The sequence below is a fragment of the Simochromis diagramma genome, unplaced genomic scaffold (assembly GCF_900408965.1).
Source record: "Simochromis diagramma unplaced genomic scaffold, fSimDia1.1 OVJJ01000293.1, whole genome shotgun sequence".
Taxonomy (NCBI): Eukaryota; Metazoa; Chordata; class Actinopteri; order Cichliformes; family Cichlidae; genus Simochromis; species Simochromis diagramma.
The window spans coordinates 21,680,722-21,694,420 of NW_024386801.1; the positions used below are offsets into that span (position 1 = coordinate 21,680,722).

Genomic DNA, 13,699 nt, shown 5'->3' on the forward strand with positions numbered 1-13,699 from the left:
CCATCACAGATAGTTTGGTTTAACTGGAGGCTTCACCGCAGCCAGACACCTGTTGCCTGAATTCACAGATTGGCTTGTTTCATGTCAGACGCCTCTTCCTATCTCATCCTGGAGGAAATAATCCTTCCAGCTGACACCTGAATGCCTCACAGAGTTTCTTTACTTTCCCATGGCCCCCCACAGCTGGTAGGTGTCTGAAAGTATTTGTTCCTGTTAGACCTGCACTGTGGCTAAAATACGAGGCCGTAAGATAAAAGTGGTACCAGCCATTTATCAAGAAAAAACGGTTGTTGTCAACAATAAACAGGTAATTAATGCCAGATATGTCAATCTGTGGGTTAAAACATCAAACAGTTCCAAAACCTGATTTTGAGGATTTCAAATAAACTTATGTTTATTTGATAACCCATAAAGTACTCTCGCAAAGAGTTCATTATATTATAGATAAACATATTTAATGTAGTGTAGTCCAGCTCAGCAACTGAAAAGAAATAAGTAGGAGCATATATAAAAAGACAGAGTGTCTTAGGGCAGCGGTCCCCAACCTTTTTTGCGCCACAGACCGGTTTATGCCCAACAACATTTTCATGGACCGGCCTTTAAGGTGTCGCGGATAAATACAACAAAATAAAACTAGTACTGGTACCGAAAAAAATAAAATTTATTCATAACACACGTGAAAAGACCAAGGAAAACAGAGTAAACGATAACAAAATAACGCTGAAAACCGATTAAAAACCCTGAAAACTATACATTTCGCACCTGAGCCTCAACTCTCGGGGCCCGGTACCAAACTACTCACGGACCGTTACCAGTCCGAGGCCCGGGGGTTGGGGACCGCTGTCTTAGGGGGTGCAAAATGCATTATATAAAAGGCAAAATGAGAAATAATAAAACTGACACTAAAAAGCCGAGCAAAGATGCAGCTGAAGTGAAGTCTTTAAACCCAAAGTGTATGACCGCACAACGCAGTGTGGTAGGAAGCAGCTCCGGTATAAATCACTCTTGATGTGACAAGCACTTTTGTACGTGGGAGCTCCGTTATGACTTGGCTTTTTCACAGGCTGTTACACTAATGATCCTTCGGGGACAGCAGAGGTTTTTGGGATCGCTGGTTCTCTCATCACCCTACAGTAAACCTCTTGGCTCACTTGCTGTCCAGCTTGCCCAGCAATTGTATTCACAGCTGCTCCCAACTTAAAGCCCGTCACCTTCTCTCCTTAAATAAGAGGAGACATCAACCAAACAATGAATCTGACTGCAGTTTCCACTAATTCACAGGATATTTTTCCTTTCACTGCACCCATGGGAGGCAAGGAGGAGGGGGTTTGCCCTTCGTCCTATTCTGTCCGCTCCTTATTGATATGTAAACGAGAGAGGCGCATTGGATTGCTTTTGTTATGAGACCTGGGAGCTACCCTCACACACTAACACACACTTTATGTTTGCTTTTTGTGTTTTGATTGTGTTTGTGCACTTTATGTCTGCGTTTAAGCATTTGCAGATGAACATTTCCTCTGCATGTGTTCGTCTGTGTCCATTTGGGCGACTCACCAGGGAATCAGATTGGCAAATGTGTGAGGAAGTTTCAGCCACACTTCAACAATACTGCTGTTCCTGCAGTCAGAGCACCTCTCCAGGGAGGCAGATATCAGTCAGTATGTTAGAAGTCAGATTTCAGCCAGTCTGCCAAGTGATTTTGCATATAATAAACTATACTGACTCCATAATACATTGTTTCCCAACTGGTCTAACCCCATGAAAAACGTTGGTTCTTTATTCTCAAGTCAGTCTTAAGAATTCAGATCTCCCATTGTGAAGAAAATACACTGAAAATATTAAAGTGTAAAGGGGCCTATTCTATAGTTCTTCTGATTATTTGCTCCTTGAGAACAAATGATTTGAATAGCGGGTGCATGGCGATTTCTTTGCCCACACACATGGAGATGATTGCTCTCACTGATAGATTAAAAAACCCACAAAACGTGAAGAGCAGTGAGCCGCTGCATCCGTGCACGCCACCATCTTGCAGCCAAGATCATTAGAGATAAGAAAAAACAGTCCACACAGGGAGTGAGTCACTCATCTCACATTGCGTTGAAGATGACGGTTTGTCACTAGCAGTTATTCCAGCTTCCAGTTGCATAGATAACCCTCTAACGTATGTACTACCAAGTGATATGCTAATCACCAGTATCCTGCTCTCACTGGCAGTTGCTTCAATGCCTTAAAGTTTAAAAAGAAAAAATCTCCGGACCTGTCTATTTCACATCACCATTGGTTTTTTCACACGTAATAATTTCAGATTGCAAAATATCATTGACATTTTATGGCTCTGCATTGCTACATTACTGCCAGACACAGACAGAAATAAAGTAAAATGATAATAGGTCCCATTTAAAGTGCACTTGGAGCTGGTTCAGGTTTCCCTGTTGCTTACAGTATAGGGAACCCAGCCTACTGTTTATTAACTGGGAGCCACTGAAATAATTGTGAACTGTTTGCAGTATTCATTTAAGGTTTTAGTCCAGTATTCGCACACAGATACTCAAAATTACTAGCAGCTGGCTGGCTGTTGGTTAGGTGCAGAGAAGACCAGGGGTGAGGTGTCTATCCATACAATCATCCAATCCAGCCTCTGGCACTTATTCAAATCAGCCAGTCAGCAGTCTTCATCTGTCTCAAGCAACACAAACACACACTTTGGAGGATGGAGTGAAAAAGACACACACACCCTAGCTCTAATGGGAGGAGCCAAACATGTAAACAACATGGCACATGATCCATTATCATAAGACTGTGCATCTGCAAGCTGCTTTGCAAACCATCTCATGCTGATTTAATCAGCTCTATTCTATGCTGTTGCTGCTCTCCTCATCTCATTCAGTCAGAAAAGCATGGCAGTCGTGGAACAGACATGTGCTGCTGAATTTTAGTCTTCATTTGGCTGTTGTGGTCTACCTGTTCTTTGTTATGCTATTACTCAGTGATTATTCAATGATTATTGACATGTCTCTTTAAGTGTCACATAACTGGCATTCAAGGCTGAAAATACAAAGGATGTTAAATATGCTTCTTTGTTTTTCAGGGGGGGGGGGGAAATTGCACTATTGCTTTAGAGCAACTGAAAACCATGCATGGCATATCCTACCCATTTTGGCCCTGGACACTGTCACAAGAGAGATTCTTTATTTCAAGAGTTTCACTTCCTGTATAAATAGAAGTTAAAAATCTCCATGGTGCTTCTCTGTGTCCCTAAAGAACTTAAATGACAGTAAAGACTCACAAAAACATCCGTGTGCCTGCACAGCAGGTGTTTTTCCACCTCTCACTCCTGCTCTCAAGGACACATCTACTTTTGTAACCCAGAAGATAAACACAGTCTATCATTACCAAAGAGCAAATATCAACATTGATCTTTCAGCACACAGACAAGCAAATATGGTTTGTTCTGTGAGCACCTACATGGAAGCATATAATGCCATCACACTTTCTAACGGCTTTCTGTCACTTGCATGGGTATTTGCTTTGTGTAATGGCTAAACCCTTTCTTTTATTCTCTAAGCTTGACCTCTGTACCGGAGTCTGGACATAAACCTAAATCCAGTGTTGTGTCCTTTAGTCCAAAAAATAAAACAGCATGGTTACAGGGAGAAGATAAGTTAGCAAATCATTGTGTAATCATTATTAGCTTAAATGTGAAGGCATGTGAAAAACCTTCAGATTAGTATTGCAATTGCAGTGATATGTACAGAAACCAACATGCAGATGTTCAGCATAGTAGTAGGTTAGTGCTGACCTCTGTCGTACTGTCTTTGCAGTGGATTTCCCTTACGTGAGTCTGTGGCACTCTAACATTTCATGTTTCCCTTATATAAGCACACCGTGCAACATCATATGGATATACAAAGACACAAAGTCCAGCTTTAGACCTTAAGTCAACCACATCGTGTTTAGATCTCTGCCTGGAGATGTCAGCCTCAGTGTCTCAATCCCTGTTGGATACCTTTATTAATGTTAAACAACATGAAACTCTGCCACACCTCAAAGGGCTGTTTTCTATTTTCCAAGCTGTCTGTCTCTCACTGGGGGCCTTAGCGAGCACAAAAGCTGTGAGGCCTATGTGGGTGGAATCCAACAAAGGATAAAACTCTGTTGTGCCCCTAGGCTACACGTGTAAACACAGCAGTGGCTGAAAGCAGGCACGGTCCCATGTAATGTGTTGAGTGTAAGAGAAGCTCCCAAATGAAGAATTATTACATCGTTGCTCTACAGAGTGACTGAATCAAGAGCTTAACCCAGTACCAAGTATCAAGAGTAGTTGAAGAGTTGCATGCGTGCAGATGTGTGTCTGTAATTTTAAAGACTGGGTCAGAGAGGTGCCAAAAATCAATTTGTTGTGGTTTTTTAATGGTTGCTGCTCTTTATGTATCATTAAAGGTTAAGCTTAGAGCGAGCAGTCAAGAAAGGGAGTTGGTTTTATGCAGTTTGGACTATTTTTGAATGGCCCTTTTTTTCTTTTTTACACTGTTTTAAGTCACAACAAGAAGCTGAGAATAGATTTCCATAAATCTAAATTGGATCATTTGAATGGTTCTTCTGTAGTCAGATACAGAGAAAAGAAATAGTACATAAATCTGGACAAAGTAAGATATATTTTGATATAGTGTCTACAAATAACTTGGATTCCTTTATTTGTGAGCATGTGTTTCTGATCACCCAGACATTATTATCTTAATTCCTTGCAACCTTACATCAGAGCTTGTAAGCTTCTTAATAAAAGAAACACCCTGGAGTTTAACAAGGAAAGTGTTTTTTCCCCCCCAGAGTACCTGAGTAGTTTGCTATGGTTTTGGTTTTGTTCTGTTTTTTCAATGAACTAAAATGATCTTGAAAGGTGTCTGCATTTCCACAGTGGTCTAATGCATTTTTATCTGTCTATTGTCCCACCTGTCTTTCCACCAGAGCTGTGTGTATGGTGAAAATCAGACTTCCATCCAGTGCACAACACCCTCTCTGGTCAAACTGGGCATGCAGCCGCCGGTCATCACCAGGGTGTCATTTGTCCTGGACGGCTATTCAACTAAACAGTTGGATATGATCTATGTGGAGGACCCGCTATTCCAGGACCCTAAGCTCACTTCTAAGGACAACAAGAGCATAGTGGAGCTCAAAGTGAGGAGATTTGCACAATAAACCAACTTTTAACATTATGAACTTTCAATGCAGTGTTCAGTGAAAAATGACCCGGCTACAGTCCATAGCTAAGAAAATCTCTTCCTATGTGCTGCAACAAATTTCAGTTTCAAGTTCAAGAAATGCTTTGCTCGTTTGACAACAGCAAGACAAAGGTGCAGAAGAAAAACAGAAGAAATCATTAGTGTTTGTATTCTATTCTGTATTGTTAAGTTCACAAGTTAGATTGACAAGTTTGAGACAGGTGGAAGTTCACACCCCATAGTTCCTGCGCTTTACCTTCCAGTGCTCACACGCATTCACACGTAAAGCCCCCCATGGTCCAGGTCAAGTGGGGAAGGAAACAATACTGAAAGAAAAACAGGATGCAGAGTCAGTTTCCCATCATTTCCATCCTCCACACCAACATCCCCATCCCTCCTCCACTGTTATACCTCTCTGTGCATGCTCTCTATTGACTTGCATTGTTGTTGCTGCTGAGGGCAAAGCTTTTGACATATTAATGCTGCTTTTTGAACACCACAGTCCCCCGAGTCTGTTGTAGGAACACAATGAAATACATATTTCTCCCCTTGTCCCTTTTTTTATGTTGTTGATGGATTATGGCAGCTGTGCTGAACTTCTTGCATGGGACCCTGGCTGCTTTCTTTTTTTCTTTTCTTCTTCTTTCACTTTTTTCCCAGACATGACCTTGCCCCTGATGCTAAATCCACCAACACCCCAACATATATCCCCTGTTCAGCCCAGACAAACCTCCCATTTTTACCCACGGGGAGGTGGTACCAGTCATTGCACCGAAACAGGCCGCATTTAACGCCATCTGATAACCCTACTTCGCAGTGGCCTCAATGAAAGAGGCAGATGCTGGGCTCATTTAGCACCATCTGATAACTGTAGCCTCAAATGGCTGCAAATAACAGCCAAATAAAGGAATATTTACCTTTGACTGACAGCACTAGTGTGAAGCATGTGAAGGAACCGGGCTGTTGGCTTTGGCTCGTGGCCAGGCTCTTATCACTATCCTGATCACTTCTAATTTTCATTGCGACAGTTTATTTAGAGGGAATGGTACTGTGCTGTTGTTTTTAACAACTTTAACCCCTCTTTGCAGTGTCTATTATATAGTCACGCTATGGGGAGGAGACACAGCATTAGAAGTGTTTTGGATAAACATGTATTGTCTTTGTGAGCAACGTAATTGCAAGCGACTGCATTGTGTGTGTGTGTGTGTGTGTGTGTGTGTTTGCATAAGAGGGAAAGTGTGTGAGTGCAGGAACAGGTGTGAGCTACCACTCTGTATCAAATTGGAAAATCCCAAGCTGTCACGCAAGGAATGTGATCATTCTCTTTATTGCCTTCTGTTGCACTCAAACAAGTGTGTTTATGTCTGTGTGAGAGCCAGAGGGAGAGGGGAAGAGAGATGTGAAATCACAAGAACGAGCAGAGAACACGCGGGAACAACAGAATCCTAGAGTAGGAAATGAGTGGAGCCAGAAGAGCCAATTAAGCGCTAATATTTTCTCACAGCTTTCCGTCAAAGAGCACATGCTCACTAACTCAGTTAAACGCACTCACACTCACGTGGTGAGCAGCTGCGTGTGCCTCCAGTCACATCTCAGTGGGGTGTTTGTTGTCATCCCACTAGGGTTCGCGCAGCTAGAATAAGTTGCTCTGTCTTAATCTCATCAGCTCCAATAAGATGTCCAGTTTGTGTTCACTGGTTTAAATCACTATGAGTCATCATTAACTTTGTGAAGAAGAAGGATGCACCTCATTTGCTTTGGCATGCTTTCCTCTGGTTTCGGTGCCTTCTGCTTACAAATTCCAGTATGCCCTCAAAAAAAGCCATGAATTTGCCTCCGAAATTTGGCTCCAGGCGAGAGGATTAGTTCTGCAACTGCACAAGAGAACTGTAAAATTACGTTACTAGAACTGATTAATGCTAATTAAATATGTAAACCTTTATCTTAGTATTAAAGTATGGTGCAATGTTGTTGAGTCCTCCTTCAATCTTCAAGTTGACCAACCTTTAGAAAATTTTGATCTTAAATGTCTTTTCTTTTTCCTATTCTCGCTCCCTCCTTAATCCTTCTTTTCTCTCTTTCCAACCCTGTTCTCTCTACTGCAGGGCGATCGGATGGACAGGGAAGCAATGAAGTGTCAGGTCCTCACCGTTTCCAACCACAGCTGTGAGAGTCTGACTCTAGTCGGAAACACTCTGGAGTGCATCGTACCCACTGAGCTACAGGTTGCCACAGCCAAGGAGCTGCAGGTGGAGGTGAGAAAAATGTGCACTACACAGGCACTAAGAGACTGATGTTGTTATGGCTTCACAAATATGGAATCAAGTTTTAGTTTGAATAAAAACAATAAAAATGATATTTATATTCTGTTTATTACCAGCCCTATGTGCCAGATTTTAGTTTTTTCGATGGTCAAAAAACAAAAAATAAACACTTACACATTAGTCCCTAAAACCTACAAAACATGCATGCAAGACATGCAGTTTGTGGGGATAGGTTAATTGATTAATCCAAATTGCCCATAGGTGTGAATGCGTGAGTGAATGTGAGCATGAATGGTTGTCTGTCTCTGTGTGTTAGCCCTGCGACAGACTGGCGACCTGTCCAGGGTGTACCTCGCCTCTCACCCTATGACAGCTGGGATAGGCTCGAGGATGGATGGATGGATGAACCTACAAAAATCCTAGAATTAAAAGTTTAGACACAAGTGCAGAAAAGTAGAGAAACCACACCATGTATAAGTACACTGGCAGCACATCTCTATACCTCCACTCAAAGTGTCCAACAGTCAGTTAACACCTCAGTTAATAAAACCTTTTTTTCACTGAGTTCAACACAAACATGCATCCACACACCAGACTTACACATAACCCCCCCCTTGCTAGTAATAGCAAGCTAAATGTTTCAGTCTGTATTCATTTCCTTAAAAACAATGCACGGTGCCGTGACCTGTCTCACTCATCCAGTGAAATATTGGCCAGAGATAAAGAAGTATGTTGGTTGTAACAAACCAGCTACTTACTGGTCATAACCCTGATTCTACCTGCACAAATGCCCGAGGATGATGAAACAATTCTAAAAGCTATTCTGAGGTGAATAGATTTGATACAACAAAAGCCCATAAAACCACTTGTGGTGCATTTTTATGAAAGCTCCCCTCTGTTTGTATTATTGGGCTCACAGGAGGAATTTCAGCAATAAAAGGTATCATATCATATAACAGCACCTGCTTCTGAAGGAAACCAGGGTGACTCGCCACAGAGCAGTAATATATTCTGATGAAAGATGGAGAGAGTATGTGCAGCTTTTTTTTTTTGTTTCCATTAGTATTTTATTTATATTGCATTAAATTTTGTTTTAATACCAATTAACTCAGGTTTAAGTTGTTTTTTATATCATTTATTATCATTGTTATTATTTATTAGTAGTAGCAGTAATAACAGAAATTATAAAATGAAAATTAGCATCCCTGTAGAAGCCATCAGTTGGCTTTAACCACACCATTTTGCCATTAGTCCATTGTCTGCTGGGAGGACTCATGGGAAACGCTACATTCCTTCAGTGTTCCAGATCATTTACAGGAAACTTCAATAAGTCTGCTCTAATGCAGTCCCTAATAAAAAACAGCTCAGAAAGAGTCTTTTACACAGTGTGTTGAGTGAACAGCCTCAACCACCAGCTGTCTTGTCACTTGAATATACATCAGCACTGAGGTCACTTCTGCTCCTACTATACACTCCAGTGTGCTCACTGAGTTTTGGTCATATTAAAAATGTTGCATTTTTAAATATCAGATTCTTAATTGATACATTTTTGAGTCTCCTTTGGCATGTTCTTGGGTAAGTCTGCAGGCTTTGCACAACTGTGTTTGGACAGTCTTGAACTCTATCAGTCTATCACATCATGTCTTTCAACAAATGTTCTGTGGCATAAGTCTGGGTAAGGTACTCCAGTGTTGTCATGGCCACAGTTTCAAGTCGTATGATCGCTCTTTATTTGGCCGCATTCATCCTTCCCTCACGTCTGACCTGTCTCCCTGCTTGTGCTGTTTAGAATCAACCTATAGCATGATGCTACTATCCCCATGCTTCATTACAGTGGTGGTATTGGCTGGATGATGAACAGTCCTATTAGAGTTTTATGCAACTGCCTGATGACTGTTGTCCTTCAATTTCAACTGCAATTTCTCATGTAGTTCTTTGGACTTCAAGGTTTGGTTTTTATCCTGACATGCAGGATTGTTAAAGAAAACAGTATACACCTGACCACAATTATTTTGCAGATATTTAGTTTGCATTTTTAGCTGGAAAATGAACCTGCAACACTGCAAAGTGTCGTAAAAGTGATGTTGTTCGATATAAAAGTAACATATATCACACCATGATCATATGGCACATTAAGGTTCTTACTCGACAGATTTTAGAAAGTACAACTCAATTATTTGTTTCTCGAGAATTTGAGTGTTTTTCGTTGTAGCCAACAGCCCTTCAATCATAATAGTAGATTTAGAAATGCCCGCTCTTGTGATGCAAACTAATATAATTTGCTGAGCTATAGACCTCTTCATGTCATCCTTAGAGATAACATCCACTCGCCTCCAGACCGAAAGCTATCTAGCTCATCACTGTTGACTTGTGAACTGGACTTCAGAGGAAAGCTTTTATCTCAGGGGAGGGTCAGCCAATATCCTTTAGCGCCACAAGCCTTCAGACACCAACACACGCACACACACATACACACACACTTACACATATTCGCATTCATATATCCCCTACCTTCAGACATGTCCAGACAGTCTCATTTACACACACAGACAGACAGGCACGCACACTCACAAACACACACACACATCATCCCATCTGCAGCAGCAAGCAGCAGTGGAAACCTCATTTCCACAGAACCTAATAATGGCAGAAGCAATATCACTGATGTAATCTGGCTGCAGACTGTGGCAACAGACTGTGTGTGTGTGTGTGTGTGTGTGTGTGTGTGTGTGTGTGTGTGTGTGTGTGTGTATGACTGAGTGCCAGCTTCACGTTTTTAAAAGCTTTTGTGGCATGCATGGCCATATATCCATGCATGACATAGCATATGTATCATGTCTGCTATGATAGTCATTATTGTTCAAGCTTCTTCCTACAGACACCAAAGTGCAGTCTGTAAGTATTAGAAAAATGACCCTATGCAGCTGTAGGAAAGTTAATTTGTAATAAGCTTAAGATGAGGGATCATGTTTAACATTTAGAAGCAGATCCTTCAGTGGTTTCCAGTCCACACACACCAGCAGTGTTGGGCTGCAGAGGTCATGAGTTTTTTCATTTTTTGTTAGGTTGTTACTCTGAAGAAGTGTATCACTTACAGCTCAAGTAATCACAGCACTCCCAGGTCATTTAACGTTTCTTTTATACTAAGAAATACAGTAAAAGCATCCTTCGAAGACCTAAATGGTCCCACATTGTCGTAGAAACACAGAACAATGAGGTGCTACCTCAAGCAATTGCTAGAACTGTGAAAACGTGTACAGGAAATCAGTCAACCCAGTGGTACTTAATTATCGTTTAAAATGCTCGTCAACCTCATGGTCAGGTGTGTTAATAAACCCCAAAAGAGTAAAGAGCAGAGCCAACACAAGAGAAAACACATGCCTGCTTCTTATGATGACATCAATGCAAAACTATTTGTCAATAGAGCAAGGGCTGCAAGGCTATTTCAGGAAGATAACTTGAGACATGGTGAGAAAGGCTGTATTCATACAAAAACTATGCATAATGAGCCCTGTCTCCAATTTGATATGTCAGGAACTCGATTACACTTACAGTGGTAACACTGCTGCTCACCAACACTGCTACATCGTTCTTCCAGCATGTAACTGTTTGAGGAAAAATGTCTACTTTAATTGTCATACTGAAAGTAATATTTATCAGAAAGTTTTAAATTAATTAAGTGTAAACTGTTTAAAGTAAACAAAGTGCACAAAGTGGGGCCTCTAGTGGGTGACAGTTTGATCATATTGTTTATCCCATGAACCATTTTCAGTGGCGTCAGGCAGACTCCATCAGACATCTTGGCAAGGTGACGCTGGCACAGGAGCAGGACTACACGGGCCTCGTTGTGGGCTGCGTGTGCGTCAGCCTGCTGTTGCTGCTGCTGGGATTGCTGCTGATGTGGAAGAAGAACAAACACATTGATGGTAAGACCAAAGAGGGTCACAGAGCCCACGACACTCTGGGTTTTGAGGCTTAGAGCCATTTGATATCCCTGGAAATGGTATAACACCATTATTTTTAATGTTATCTGCTCCAAAATGTTATTTTAATTATGACATGTACTCACAAATCCGGACAGTTTATTAAATGACCAGAATGCCATTTTCCTTGAAAATGTTTGATTAGATTGCAGCAGCTCACCAATGATTTAAGAAAAGTGTTAATAATTTGCATATATAATACATTCATAATTGCAAATGAACTTCACTGTGTTTCTTCTAACCTGTGTGCATGTGTGTCTGCTGGGTTTCATTTTGCCTGGTCGGTTTGACGTTTAAAAGTTTGTCTGAGGGGCGCACTGGTGGAAATGCTTCGCCTTTCTCAGTAATTCGTCTCTCCCTCCCTCCTGTCCACCCACCCCCACACACCCATCTTTACTCTTCTTCTGTCCTTCCTCGTCCTTCCATTCCACTGAATTTTCCATTACATTTTCTACATCCCGTTGCCCTTTGTCTCTAGATCTGTCTGAGGTGTGGTATGATGGCCGGGGTCACATCCAGCATCTGGACAGGCTGGCTAACGCGAGGAGTGTCAGCCCCACTAACGAAATGGTCTCCCACGAGTCAGTCGACTATAGAACAACCCTGCTGGAGGGTACGTCAACCAGATAAGCCCCTCCCCACCTGTCAACCTCTTCTCCTACTCCACCTTTCTCCCTCCTATCTACTCTGCTTCCCTCACCGTGGGGCTAAACGCTAATGCTAGCCATGCATGCCTTACTGTACATGCTGTGAATTAACAACCCTTGCCTTGATGAATTAAGCACTTTTGTCCATTTCAAGGAAGCATTTTATTGCTCCGCAGAAACGCTTTCTTTGTAGCACTAGAAACAGACAGGTAATTAACCATTTGTGTCAAATCTCCCGAAATAAAAAGACTAAAGAGCTCTAAAGAGTTGGTTTGTGATTGATTCTTTGATAATGCATTTGATTTGATTAGTTATTATCTATAAAAATCAAATAATTTAAAAGTATTATCATGATACAGATTACCATTCCAAACACATTAATTTTAAGCAATTATCATTTTCAGTAATCACCTCTTAATCTGTTTCACCATGGCCTGTTTCTAACACACAGCCAACATAATTGGTGGATGATTGTAGAGTTGTTGACCACCAGGCAAAACTGTGGTTCTAAAACTGTGTTTTTTGTTCTCTCAGTTTGCATCCTCAGGCTGTGAGAGAGGCTTGTATCATGATATTTAGTGTCATGGTCAAAGTTATTTTCCAGCTGCTAAAATGTGACTTGAAAGGCTTAAAATCTAAGAAGATAGACTTACTAATGAACTAAAGCTTGCCCGCAGGGACAGTTTGTAGGAGGTTTGGTTGTAGGATCAGTAGCTGAGCTTAACAGCTGTGTCCACTCCGTTTGGCTGTTTTTTGTTCTGGCTTTTAAATAAAATGTGGGTAGTTTAGAATTCATTTTCCTTCTACTATAATCATCAAAGAAAACCTTTGTTTTTCCTCCTCTGTCGACCTCAATTACAGTGTTAAGTTTCTTTCTGCCTTCATAGCCATCCTTCTCTGATCATATATTGCAATTTGACATCTCGAGGCACTGCTGATACAGTCACTGACCTCTGACCCTAACATGTCCCTTGCTTCTCCAGATCAGGGCACCGACAGGCCTGAGACATGCCGAGCAGCTCCTCCTATTTATGGGGGCAATGGGGAACTGCTGTCTCCCAGACTGGGTGCCTTAGGAGGTGGGATAGGGATGGGTCTGGGGATGGGAATGGGGATGGATGGCGATTTGGTATCACCCCTGCTAATGGCGCCGGTCCACATCGACCCATCCTGCCTCCACCCAGACCTACTGACTGAAGTGCAGCACGTGGTGATCGCCAGGGAGCGGCTGCTTCTCCATCTCAACCAGGTCATCGGCAGAGGTGAGAAGCAAACATTTCATTGTGTAGAAACTGTTGTGTATGAAGATCTAGTGCAAACTGCTGTGTCAAATATTTTAATGAACACATAAAGGATGTGTTCCTTTCCTTGCATTGATGCAAGGAAAGGAAAAATAATGATAGATTGATTCATTTCAGCTGTTTTCCGCAGCTGGAAATGAGCACGCATTATCATTGTGACCATTCAAAAATGCAGTGATAATTAAGTACTCACCAAAAGCACTAACCTGAAATCAAAATGAACTGTTGTTAGTGTTGTACAGCATGCCTAAATTGTGCACTCTGATGAAATAGTGCACACTATAT

At 41.6% G+C, this 13,699-nt stretch overlaps 1 protein-coding gene across 2 annotated transcripts in view; it reads left to right on the forward strand.

Moving 5' to 3' along the window:
• Positions 1-13,699, forward strand: part of met (MET proto-oncogene, receptor tyrosine kinase) — a 66,622-nt gene that overhangs the window by 42,506 nt on the left and 10,417 nt on the right. The window contains exons 11-15 of one of the 2 annotated variants that reach the window (XM_040026532.1): positions 4,966-5,175; positions 7,325-7,474; positions 11,256-11,409; positions 11,945-12,079; positions 13,097-13,375. In XM_040026532.1, coding sequence (XP_039882466.1) covers positions 4,966-5,175; positions 7,325-7,474; positions 11,256-11,409; positions 11,945-12,079; positions 13,097-13,375 — 928 coding nt within the window. The remainder of the gene's footprint in view (positions 1-4,965; positions 5,176-7,324; positions 7,475-11,255; positions 11,410-11,944; positions 12,080-13,096; positions 13,376-13,699) is intronic. The other variant, XM_040026533.1, reaches the window with a different exon arrangement.